This window comes from Leptonychotes weddellii, chromosome 5 (genome assembly GCF_054177405.1).
Source record: "Leptonychotes weddellii isolate Sample4059 chromosome 5, ASM5417740v2, whole genome shotgun sequence".
Lineage (NCBI taxonomy): Eukaryota > Metazoa > Chordata > Mammalia > Carnivora > Phocidae > Leptonychotes > Leptonychotes weddellii.
In genome coordinates, this window is record NC_138373.1 from 73,167,551 (window position 1) to 73,180,340 (window position 12,790).

The following is a 12,790-nucleotide window of genomic DNA, read 5'->3' on the forward strand; positions in this document are numbered from 1 at the left end:
GCTGCTTATAGTTCTGGGATGTGAGAGGTGGCCTAGATCATAAAGACAATCTGAAGCAAATGAAATGAACTATACCAGCAAATAAATAATTCCTATAAATCATCTCTATTAGGAGTGCTCTGTGGGTTTAGAACCATGAAGACAGAAGTGTAACCTGAACTTAAAAGCCCTATTTCTTGAAAAAGAGTAATAGACATGAAAATGTCTGTTTATTACCTACTGGCCCATTTATATTGGGTCAGTTAAATTAAAAAGGCACTGAAGTAGGCAAATTAAAAGATAAAGGAGACACTACCTTTTTCCACATTTTTAATTACCATTATTGCACCAATACAGCATATGCTTTATATACATATATTTTAAATTTCATTTTCAATTTTCCAGCAATTCAAATACATAATATATTATCATCTTGAGAATACAAAGAACACAACATGGAAGAAGATTGAGAAAATAGGTTCCCAGTAGTTAGTCACTAGTGATTCTATAGAACTTTCCATTTAGTGTTTTCTATTGGAATTTTAAAAATGTCCTGCCATGGCTCTGTAAGAATAGAGCTGCCTGGAACAGGAGGCAATGAAAAAAATGGACCCAAAGTTTAAAAGAGTCAGGAAGGAAATACAGGAGAGAGAATATATTTTGAAACTAAATATAAGACTCCCTTCAGCCAGAGTGTACACATCCAAAGAAGTGCTAAGGGAAGAAATGATATCCTCCCATTTCATCCTCAAAATTGCCCATTAACAAACAAAACAGGTAGTGCCCATTCACCTAAGAAAGGGAACTCTCTTCACAGCATCATAAAAGGAATGGTGGGGTAGAGGGAAGGGAAAGTGGTGGGAGAGCAACTTGCTTCTGAGATACCCCAGGTGACGGTTTATCAAGGCCATCACGTGGGCAAAACTATCACAGCTAGCGTGCCAGGGACTCTCCGACTTCCTCCATACATGACGATGTAGGTAATAGCAGCTTTCTAGTGAAGAGCTCGATGGACTGAAAAATAAATGTTTATGGAAAGGGGCCAGATATCCAGGCAGCAAGGCAATGTGGGTACTGAAAGAGAGTTACGTGCTTTCAACCCTTCTGCTCTACATATCCTGTTAAAAACTCTAAACCCTTCAACTTCAGGTCAAATAATGGGGCAAATACAAAGTAATGCCACACTTCAAATGCAGCAGATAGATGGAGCTGCAAGAAAGTAAACGCTTCTCTACAACATAACTTGGGAAACACGGCCCCTTGAACCTCCTTCATCCAAGAGACACCCACTGGTCAAAGTTGTTGCACTATTCAGCAAACAAAAGAACAGTGAAAGTGCCACCAACAAAACCCTCTGAGCATAGGAAGAAACATGTAAACACATGAGAGGGTGACGGAGCTGCACCTGGCACAGGATGTTCACTGAACAGGATAAGCCTGAAGGAGGATCTATAACACAGACCCAGGAAACAGGTCTTTCTTCATACCTATCCCTATCAAAACTCTGAATTTGTAAACACTGAGGTCAGCCAGTCCATTTTTAGGGTCTTAGGTTAATGGAAAAGGAAATTTCAAGGTTTCTGTTTCCCCTGAAATTGTTAAGTAGGGCACACGGGGTCATGAGATGATTTGGAAATAAACTAAAGAATTGAAAAGACAGAGAAAAATTTTACAGATGGTAGAGTTCATTTCCCCCGCAAAGAGACCTGGCCTTCTGAGCCCTGCATAGTCAGCCACAAGTATGGTAAGACCCATTATTCCCTGCCTTAATAGTGAACAGGAGATAAGAGATACTTTCTTGGCTGTACAGCAAGTAACAACACAGGGGAGTGATATAAACCAGCTTGAATGCAATGGAGAAGCTATGAAAAAGATTGTCCAGTAATTTTGGTTCTGGGGAGAGAAGGGGTTCCTAGCTTCCCTCACAGATTGGTGCCCTCAAGGTCATTTTTTTTCTTCAAGTCTGTCCTTAATGTCCTGCCAATGCTATTCAGAACTGGACCCAGTTGGATGGCTGTGGTGCCTGGTTTGGAACAGAGCTGCAAGACAGGAGAACAGAGAGAAAGCCAAAGGAATTAGGATAGCTACTCCATTCTTCACGTAATAGCTTCCAAGAAACTGCTACCCAGAATTTCTGAAACTATACCTCACTAGAAATTCTAATTATCAAGGCGTGAAATATCCCACTCAAACTTCATCCTACAGCTTTCTTACCCCACTATCCCCAGCACTCCTCTACTTCCTTACCTAGAATTCCTGCCAGAGACTCTGTATGACCTGCAAATGCCCTGCTTTCCCAGTTCAAGATTTCATTTGACTGTAACACATCCTCTGTACCCTGATTGAGAGTATGGTGGTTTCACTAGGCTCATACCTGGATGCAGTGCTAAAGTCTCCCCACAAGTCACTGCTTGCAGAACCTGGAGCCGGTGCTGGTGCCGTGACAGGAGCAGGAGAATCCAAATCTAAAAGGATATCTGAATACACAGTAAAGAGATGAGAAAAGAAAAGGGAAAACATAATAAAGATCTGAGAAATAAAAGCTTAGGGGTGCCTGGGTGGCTCAGTCATTAAGCATCCGCCTTCGGCTCAGTCATGATCCCAGGGTCCTGGGATCGAGCCCCGCATCAGGCTCCCTGCTCAGCGGGAAGCCTGCTTCTCCCTCTCCCTCTGCCTACCGCTCCCCCTGCTTGTGCTGTCAAATAAATAAAATCTTTAAAAAAAAAAAAGAGAGAGAGAGAGAAACTATTAATATACACAACTTGGATGAATCTCAAGGGAAGTATGCTGAGTGGAAAAAGCCAATCCCAAAAGTTATGTACTCTGTGATTCCATTTATATAACATTCATGAAATGACAAAATTATAGAGATGGAGAAGAAATTAGTGATTGCCTAGGGTTAGTGAGTGGGTGTGGGGCAGGATGCAGGAGGTAGGTGTGGTTATAAACGGATGACATGAGGGATCCTTGTACTGATGGAGCTGTTCTGTATCCTGACCATGGTGATGGATCCAGGAACCTACACATGATAAAAGTGCATAGAACTAAAAACACACATATACACACAAATGAGAACACGTAAATCTGGTGAAATCTAAATAAGATCAGTAGGTAGTATTGATGTCAATTTCCTGGTGATATTTGACTTTGGTTTTGCAAATGTTACCATTTAGGGGAACTGAGTAAAGGGTACACAGGATTTCTTTGTGTTATTTTTTACAACTGCATGTGAAGCTACAATTACCTTAAAATAAAAAGTTTAATTCAAAAAAATTAAAATTTTAGACGTTATCCCCAGTGCCTTCTGGAGACACTTATGAGAAGAAGTAGGTTATAACCATTTTTACCTCAAAATTCCAGAAAGAGAAACTTTACTCTTAGCAATCAATGGTAAGAATGCTCTGCATCCCTGCAATATAAGTTAAAACTACAGATTCTAATATCTGCTTCTCTAACCTTTGGAAAACTCCTTTCCAAGTTCTAATGTTCTCATTTTGAAACGGAAATAACTCTGTTTTCCCCATCAGATAGTATAGAAGAGTGAAAATATATTCACAAACCCAGATGCTGTCTAATTTTCTCCCAACTGCCTTTGTGAAGAAACAGAGAAGATTAAAAGAAATAACATTTACTGAATGGCTACAACGTCCCATGGACTGTACTAGGTGGTGTCACATCATTTCTCCTTTACAATCCTGGGGTAATTCTAAGTCTCCATTTTACAGATAAGGATATTGAGACAGGGGTGCCTGGGTGGCTCAGTCCATTAAGCATCTGCCTTTGGCTCAGGTCATGATCCCAGGGTCCTGGGATGGAGCCCTGTGTCGAGCTCCCTGCTCAGCGGGAGGCCTGCTTCTCCGTCTCCCACCCCCCCGCTTGTGTTCCCTCTCTCGTTGTCTCTCTATCAAATAAATAAAAATAAAATCTTTAAAAAAAAAAAAAGATATAAAATAGCAGAGCTATGACCAAAATCTTACTCCATCTGACTCTCAGGCCTACTAGCATCTAACCAAGGTACAATGAAGAAAATAGTCTTTTTAATATCTACTCATTTTCTGACAAAGAACCTACCAAATACCATGACTCTCAGTTCACTAGAAAAGCTTTAATTCCTTACTAGAGGCTGCCAGAATCACCTTGTCAGCACCAAGTGCCATTTCATAGCAAAAACATCAACACACTCCTTGGCAAACAGGTGCTACCCAATCAAAACCTAAGATATGATGATTTCTCAAAGTTAAAAGTAATAGAGATTTACCTGCATCACTACCTCCATGGTTAGATTTTGGAATGGGTGGTGGAGTGACATGATTGCTGATGGGAACGGAGGTTGGTGGGGGAATAGTGACTTTGCCTCCAGGTGGGGGTGGGAGCAAGCTTAGGCCCCCAGCCCCTGTAGTCTTGGGCTTAGAAGCACCTCCTTTCTTAGTTGTAATGTTCTACAATGAGAAAACAGAGAAGAGAAAGAAAAAGTCACAAGCTTATTATAAAAATACAGGGAGTGGGGGAAAGAAATCATACTCACCCCAATACTCAACTTGATGGTCTGTCCTTCCTTGAAGCCCAGATCCAACTTAGGACGATTGTCCATGTCCTGAGATTCTTTGGAAATCTCAGATTCCTGCTTTACCCACCTTCAGTAAAAGAGTAAATTATCTTAATTTGGGATTACCTAAAAGCAGAGTCCGACACACAAATCTGAGTGTAACTAACTTATATGAAACAAGATTCCAGAAAGCAGAGTGAGGAAACATGAAGAATGAGGAAGGAAAGGAAGAAAAGCCATGAAAGAGGGCAACAGGGTTCAATGGTACTGAGGAGCCACCCAGAATACATATTTAACTTGTCCCTCCAAAGGAGGGCATTTAGCTGCCAATCCCCATCCTCCATTGTTGAGGGCTACCCCTGAGGGAGTGTAATTAATTCCTCAGTCCTTCCAGGCTGCTTCCTTATGCCAACGGAGTGGAATTCCACAATTTCAGAGTTCTGAGGCAGAAAAGCTGAGTTATGCCTATGCCTGCCCCTGAAGTAGGAAGTTGACATTGTGCACAGTGCTATGCACCACAGCTGTGCCAAAACCAGGCAGCCGGAAGAAATGCTGAAACAGACATAAAACATGTCAGCTATACAAAGTAACAAAGCTGGCACACAACTCCCCACCTAGCTCCCATACAGTCCTGCTATTATTATATGCCTCCCTCAGCCACTTAAAATCAAGTGCCAATTCCCCAGAGACATAAGCAAAAACATCTCAAGACACTGTACAAGGGACCAAAAACATGTTCCAGGTTTTAAGGAAAGGTCAAAGCAGATACAAAGATAATGTAAGGAAACAGCAAATGGGAAGATTCAAATTCATAATGAACTCTTTTACCAAATACAGAAACCAGGAGGTAAAAGAGATAGTGTCCATTCAACTGAAAAGGAGCACTTCCAAAACCTTTTAACCAGGTAACTAAAGGACAAGTTTCACTCACTTGAAGTGATCTTGCAAGGAGACGTTAAAGTCAAAGGCATCACCCCGATCTGTGAAGCCAATGCCAATGAAAGCACTACGCCCTGTGAAAAAGACAGGAATACTCAGAATAGGAAGTGTCCCTTAGGGAAAATTCCACCCAGTGAAAATTAACAGTCACCTTAACTAAATCAAGTCGTGAACATAAAACATTTTCTCACAACCCAGGGGTCCAAAAAAACTACATACAGCCCAAGGGCCAAATGCTGCCATCGCCTGTCTTTATAAGTAACATTTTACTTGAACACAGCTACACCAATTTGTTTACATATTATCAATGGCTGCTTTCATACTACATCAGCAGAATTAAGTGGTTACAATAGAGAACAAAAATCTAAAATATTTACGATCTGTGTTCAAACAGAAAAAGTTTAACCACCTCTGATATAGACTATGGAGAAAAGATAGACTGCCCTAGACACAGATGATTTAAGACAGTCCCACCAAAACCCACCACAAACAATGAAGGAATGGGCAATATGTGTTAATTCTTTGGTTAGCTAGACATTTTGATTTATTTACATCTACCTATTAATTACCATGTCTTGAACTTGCGTTCATATCTCTTACAAATAACATGTTAATCCTTGTCCTTTAGCAACTATAGTTAACTATGGAGAAAGGAGAGGAAAAATTTAGTAAACTGAAGTAAGATAAATGCAATTAGGACACACTTTCATTGAAGTGCATTTACCTATTTTCCTAATATCATCCCGTTCAAAATCCCAGACTCCTTACCAGTACCATCCTGGATCCGGATTACAAAGTAGCGGCTGGAATCTGTCACTGTCTCCACAGCAATACCAGGATATTGTTCTACCGGCGCCTGAGCAAAGAGCTCCCCTGACAGGTAAGAAAAGACTTCTTTGAGCAAAGGAAGCAAAAATCTAAAACTCCAGTTAACAAATATTTCCATTCCAGTCCCCAACTTAAATGTACTTATAAAAATGCACCAAACTAATACTCTTAATATGTTAAAGAGTCACAGCAGATTACCTGACACTTTATCCTCAAGTTTGATATAAGCGATCTTCCCTTTTGAAGTGATTCGGAGGCGACCAGTCCAATCAGGCTGGTCTAATTTCCAGTCAGATGCCCTAGGATAGGAAAATAGGAAGTCTCAGGTCCATATCTTTAAGTACTAAAAACCGACACAGAATCATTTGCCATATTCCTGTTTTGTTGTCCTGGTTGCTTATTCTTTCTACCTATTAAATAATCAATAAGAATAACTCATGATCCCCTCTACATAGATGTCTCATTATTACATATAGCCCAGAGCAAATAAATCCTTACTACGTAAGGATTATCCAATAAGCATCAAGAAAAACACGTAAAGTACAAACACAAGCAATTTAAAAAAATTCTCATGATACTATTTCCATACTGCAGACAATAACTTATATAATAGTGGGGCACCTGGGTGGCTCAGTCATTAGGCGTCTGCCTTCAGCTCGGGTCATGATCCCAAGGTCCTGGAATAGAGCCCCACGTCAGGCTCCCTGCTTGGCAGGGGGCCTTCTTCTCCCTCTCCCACTCCCCCTGCTTGTGTTCCCTTTCTCAGTGTCTCTGTCAAATAAATAAATAAAATCTTTTCAAAAAATAATAATAATAATTTATATAATAGTATTTGACTGATCAGGTAACAACAAAGTCTACTAAATGAATTATACTAGGTAACAGAAGCCGTCCCAAATCCCTAAACGTATCATCACCTTTCACTGAATTCAACCAATATTTACAGTGTGTATTAAGTCACAGGCACTGTTCTAGATGCTTGGGATACAACAGTGAATGAACAAAACGAAGACTTCTACCCTCATGAGGTTTACATTATCATAGAAAACAGATAATAAAAAATAAGTAAAATAATTAGTATCTCAGAAGATGATAAGTGCTAAAATAAAAAGAAAATGCAGAGGCAGAAAAGGGAAATTGGGAGGGTAGTGGGAGAGTAAACAGGTTGCAACATTCAAGAAGGTGGTTGGGGAGACCTTATTAACAAGGTGAAATGTGAGCAAAAATGTGAAGGAAGCAAGAAAGTTCCTCATGCAGATATTGGAGGAAGGAGGTGATTCCAGGATTGGAACACTTAGTGCAAAGGTGCTAAGGTGGGGTTATGTCTGGAATGTTTGCCCTCAAAGGAAGCCACTGCAGTAAGAATAAAATAAAGAGATGAAGTGGGAGAGATAACAGAAGGCCAAATTTTACAGGTCTTGTAAGAATTTTGGCTTTGACTCTGAGTGAAGGAGAAGCCATTACAGGTTTTAGCAGAGGTGAAATATGATCTTCCTTTTATTTTATTTGTTTTAAGAGAGTAGTTATTTTTTTAAAGACTTATTTATTTATTTGAGAGAGAGAAAGAGAGGGGGGGAAGAGAATCTCAAGTAGAGACTCCCCACTGAGCATGGAGCCGGACACAGGGCTTGATCCCATGACCCTGAGATGATCATGAACTGAGTCAAAATGAAGAGCTGGATGCTTAACCTACTGAGCCACCCAGGCGTCCCAATCTCCCTTTTATTTTAAAAGGATTACTTTATTGTGTGCAAAAGCAATGTAGGGATGTAAGTACTGAAGCATGGGGATTAGTTAAGAGACTACTGCAGTAATCCAGGAGTCATGATGGTGACTAGGAACAGAGAGCAGCAGAAGTGGCTAGATTCTGGATATATTTATTTAAAGTAAATAAGCAGGATTTTCTAATGGATTTAATGTGAAGTCAAGGATGACTCTGAAGATTTTAGCCTGAGCAAAGGAGCTGCCAATACATGACACAGAAAGGCTATAGGTAGAGCATGTCTGGGAAGAAAGATCAGGAGTTCAGTTTTGAATATGTAGTTTGAGATGTCAAATAGATTTTCAAGCAAAGCTATAGAGAAGGCATTTGAATATGAGTCTGGAGTTTAGGAAAGACATGTGGGCTAGAGATAGCGACGTCCATGGAAACATTACAAAATACTGAATACTTATAATCTGTATGATAAATGAATTTGAATGAAATCTAAGATGTTATTTAAATATGACCAATTTTACAAAGCACTGCCTTGTGATTTTGTTTTGTCAGCATGTGGAAAAGAGAGGGCAAAGTAAAAGTTATTAATAACTCATCCTGGGACACCTGGCTGGCTCAGTTAGTAGAGCATGTGACTCTCGATTTCAGGGTTGTGAGTTCGAGGCCCACGTTGGGTGCAGAGATTACTTAAAAATAAAATGGTAAAAACAAAACAAAATTCATCCCTTAGAAACCTGAAAATGAATACTTGCAAGTTAGAAAGGTAACAAGAAGGTATATCCAAACAAGAATAAGTTTAAGGAGAGGGTAAGCAAAAGGTGGAAAAGAGAAAAATGAAAATAAGCACAGGTTTTGAACAGGATTTATAAGACAAATCTTTGTCATGTTCTTCTCTCTTGATGCCCTGCCTCAAAGAAGCTCAAGTACTTGAATCTGATCCAGACTACGATGCTCTAAAGGTCCCTGTATTTTAATTTTTTTTTAAATGAGTAATTACTTCTGTCATGTCACCATAAGCTAAACATAGTGTATTGAATATATTAGGAACAAACCTACTAGATGTGTTTCCTGGGACAGGTTCCTTGTCTTATTTATCTTGTATGTCTAGTGGCCAATATTTAACAAATTCTCAGTAAGCGAATGGATATTCCCAGCAGCAATTTCCCTCAGCCCTGAGCCTTAGTTCCTTTCCTGCTCCCAAAACCTAGCCTGAGGAACTCTTGGTTTCGCTGGTCTTCTGAACAGACTTCACAAATTTTCACTTACCTCAGTAATAAATCCTTACAGCAACCATACGGAATAGGCATGAAAAGCCTATCATCTCTGTCTAAGTGAAGAACAGTAACACAGTAAGTAATGATGCCTAACTTTGAAGTCCAGCATTCTCATCACATTAAAACAGACTATTGAGTTTACTATTGATTAAGCTGAGGAGGAGGGCAGTGATGAATATAAAAACGGTTTTAGAGGTTGGGAAACTATTTCTTAATCATTTATAACTTTCTCATCGACCTAAATTGTCAGTGAAAGCCTGAGAAGCGGGCGCCTGGGTGGCTCAGTTGGTTAAGCGACTGCCTTCCGCTCAGGTCATGATCCTGGAGTCCCAGGATCGAGTCCCACATCGGGCTCCCTGCTCAGCAAGGAGCCTGCTTCTCCCTCTGACCCTCCCCCCCTCTCATGTGCTCTCTCTCTCTCAAATAAATAAATAAATAAATAAATAAATAAATAAATAAATAAATAAAAAGCTAAGGCTAAGGTTAAAAAAAAAAAAAAAGCCTGAGAAGCAAGAGCTCACCATAGGTGAATCAAAGTCATTCATTCCCTCTAATCTTATTAGTCACTCAAACCAAGTATTCCTTCTGCTTCCTGAAAAGCCCAGTTTTTCCTTTAATGGCAGCCTAAAGAAGAATCATGCTCATAATATAAAATGGGTTCTGTAAACAAGAAGATTAGACAGACAAAAAGACATAAAAGTAATATTTATTAAGCATCTATTACGTGCCAAGCATTATGCCCATTCTTATGAAAATTAAGTGAGAGGATATTGCAAGATAAGTAGTAGTATATCCATTTCTACAAATGAGGAAACCACAGTTCAAAAGAGTTAAGTGTCGGGGTGCCTGGGTTGGCCCAGTTGGTTAAGCATCTGTCTTTGGCTCGGGTCATGATCCCAAGGTCCTGGGATCTAGCCCCGCACCGGGCTCCCCGCTCAGTGGAGAGTCTGCTTCTCCCTCTCCCTCTACTGCTCCCCCTGCTTGTGTGCTCTCTCGTTCCCTCTCTCTAGAATAAATAAAATCTTTAAAAAACAAAAAGAGTTTAGTGTCTTTCCAAAAGCAAATAAATGGGAATCTTGATGCAAACTTAGTGCAGCTCTCTTCATTCACTATAGTAAAAGTGGCTAATGAAAAAATGCCTTTTGGAGGATAAGAAATGTCAATAATAAGCATGGGAACCATAGATAACAAGAAAAAGAGGAAAATTAAAAAAATGTTTTGATGGCTCAGTGCAATTAACTGACATAAGGACAAAAGGCTATGGATAAACTAGAAAGTGAAGGTAGAGAATGCAGATGAGAGAAGGAAGGTCTTTAAAAAAAAACCTTAAAGTAGAAGAAAAAGAAGAGAACCCCACTCTATGGTGTATCAAATCCTTTAGGAAGGCTTTACTACTAAAGTTGGAAGTCATGAGCTATTTCACCTATTTCAATGCTAACTTACGTGATTAAGTGTAATCTACAAATTTCTTCCACGTTTACAGAGTGCCCACTATGTGCCAGACACTGTACTAGACCCTGGTACTATAAAATTAGAAAAGAAACAAGCTGTTCACAGATAGTCTAGAGAAACAGATGGAGCAATCAATTACAATACAGAAGGAAGAGCACTCACTATGACAGAGATAAGCATAGGTGCTATGGAAGCACACACAGAACATACCAAAGCCAGAATGGAAGGGTCAAGGGGGCTTCCCAAGGAAGGTGATGTCTCAGCTGAGTCATACATATTATAACCTGTAACCACCATCAAAAAGCATGTAGATTCCTATTCATGGTCAATTTGGAGTCTGATTGAAAGCCTGGAATTAGGACTACCTCTTTGCGGAAAGGTACAACCCACAGGGTCTAATGCACAAGTCAGCAAGTACAAAGATACTGATTCATGATGAATGAACCTCCTGTAAGGAGGCAAAATAATGGACACAGGAGGAGGACAAAAGCCAAAATAATTATAAATGCCAAGAAGAAAATCATGATGGTGATGTGGATCAGAGAACAATAAGAACAGTATCTTATATATTTATATGCTGCTTTACTGTTTCCTAAATTCTTTCACATTTATTATATTATTTCATTTAACCCTCCAAAAACTTCTGTGAGGTACATAACTAGAGCAGGCTTTATTATCATTAACTTTTTTTTTTCCTATTTCTCAGATGAGAAAAACTAAGGCTTGGAAAGGTTAAGAGATTTGTCCCAAATCATATAACTGTTAAGTTGTCAGGGATCATACTCATATTTCTTAACATGTAACCCAGTTAACATGTTAACTCTTTCCACTACATGACTTCATGACCTCCTACAGCATCCTCAGAACCTCACCATCATTGGATTACAAGGCGGTTAGCTGGCCCTACAGAGAAAATGCTGCATTAACTCTGGAGAAAAAAGCTACGGGAGAGGTTAAGAAGGGAGGGGGGTAAGGAAAATAGAATATACTATGTAATCATCAAGAAAATGTACTGAAAAAAAAACCCAGAATAGACACCGACTGGAAAACCTATAATCATAACCTTTGCCCACTAGCAAAAGAACTGAAAGGAAAACCAAATGGTGGATGATATTTGGTAGCAAGACCGACAACAGCACAGAAGATAAACTGTATCACCTACAGAATGGCCAACACAATGACTACTCACAAAAGCGCACTGGGTACTGGAAATGTGTACGAGAGGGAGGACGGGAGGGGGTTTCGACAAGGGTGACAAACTGAAGGACGCAGGAAAAGAACGAACCAAAGGTGACTGGCAACAGAGCAGGCACGACTGGATGTGGATGATGGGGAGCAGATGGGTAACCCAGAGGGGCCCAAGGGAGGAGGGGTGGGTGGGTGCAGACGGTAATTTTTTTTTTAAAGCGGCGGAAACCAGGATGTCATTCCACGGTGGGGAAAGAACAGGAGGGCAGGGCGATAACAACCCAGGTAGGGAGGTTAGCAAGGTGACAACCCAGAGGTGGCAGTGGCAAGGGACTCGCAGCGTGCTACCTGAGGAGGAAACTGTCATCCCCGACCCGGTATGCGTGTGCTGCAGTGTATCGGGGTTAGTACCTGTAACCGCGGTTGGAGGCCCGTGGAGGAATCCGGTAAACGCTAACGTCTGGCTTCACACACAAAACAGACTCGTACTCCAACTCGGTCGCCATCTTGGCTCTGCACTCCGCGCCACCAGGGGCGGGGCGTAGGAACGGGGGCGGACGTAGAGGGTGGGAAGTTGGGCTGCGCGCAACTTCCGCTTACGCTACTTCCGCGCGATTTTAGTTTGGTTCTTGAGATTAACCTCCGGAGGTACGGGTCGGAGAAGCCATATTGAAACCTGGAAATCGTGAAGCTGCGCAGTTCGCCATCTTGGGTAATGGCAAAACGGCCTTTCCAGTGTGTGACCCACATTATAGAAATCTCCATTCCCGAAAGGTGATTAGGGAAAGCTCCATCTTGCCCGCAGTGCTTAGGGAGCAGGAGGACCGCCTTGAAATCTGGAGAATGTTTTTCTGACAACCACTTTTT

General features: G+C 40.7%; 1 protein-coding gene across 3 annotated transcripts; it reads right to left on the minus strand.

Moving 5' to 3' along the window:
- Positions 1-292: 292 nt before the first annotated feature.
- On the minus strand, positions 293-12,485 carry NECAP1 (NECAP endocytosis associated 1). Of its 3 annotated transcripts, none has more exons than XM_031033492.2 (9): positions 12,335-12,424; positions 9,276-9,336; positions 6,491-6,591; positions 6,233-6,337; positions 5,457-5,538; positions 4,505-4,613; positions 4,238-4,418; positions 2,354-2,456; positions 293-2,018 (listed from the first exon to the last, which is right to left on the minus strand). In XM_031033492.2, exons 2-9 carry the CDS (start codon positions 9,314-9,316, stop codon positions 1,970-1,972), a joined length of 771 nt encoding a protein of 256 aa, XP_030889352.1. In that variant the 5' UTR covers positions 9,317-9,336; positions 12,335-12,424; the 3' UTR covers positions 293-1,969. The 3 variants fall into 3 exon arrangements, with proteins under 3 accessions (XP_030889352.1, XP_081677278.1, XP_006738303.1); XM_081821152.1 differs by lacking the exon at positions 12,335-12,424 and adding an exon at positions 6,914-6,969; XM_006738240.3 differs by lacking the exon at positions 9,276-9,336 and having other exon boundaries at positions 12,335-12,485.
- Positions 12,486-12,790: the final 305 nt, after the last annotated feature.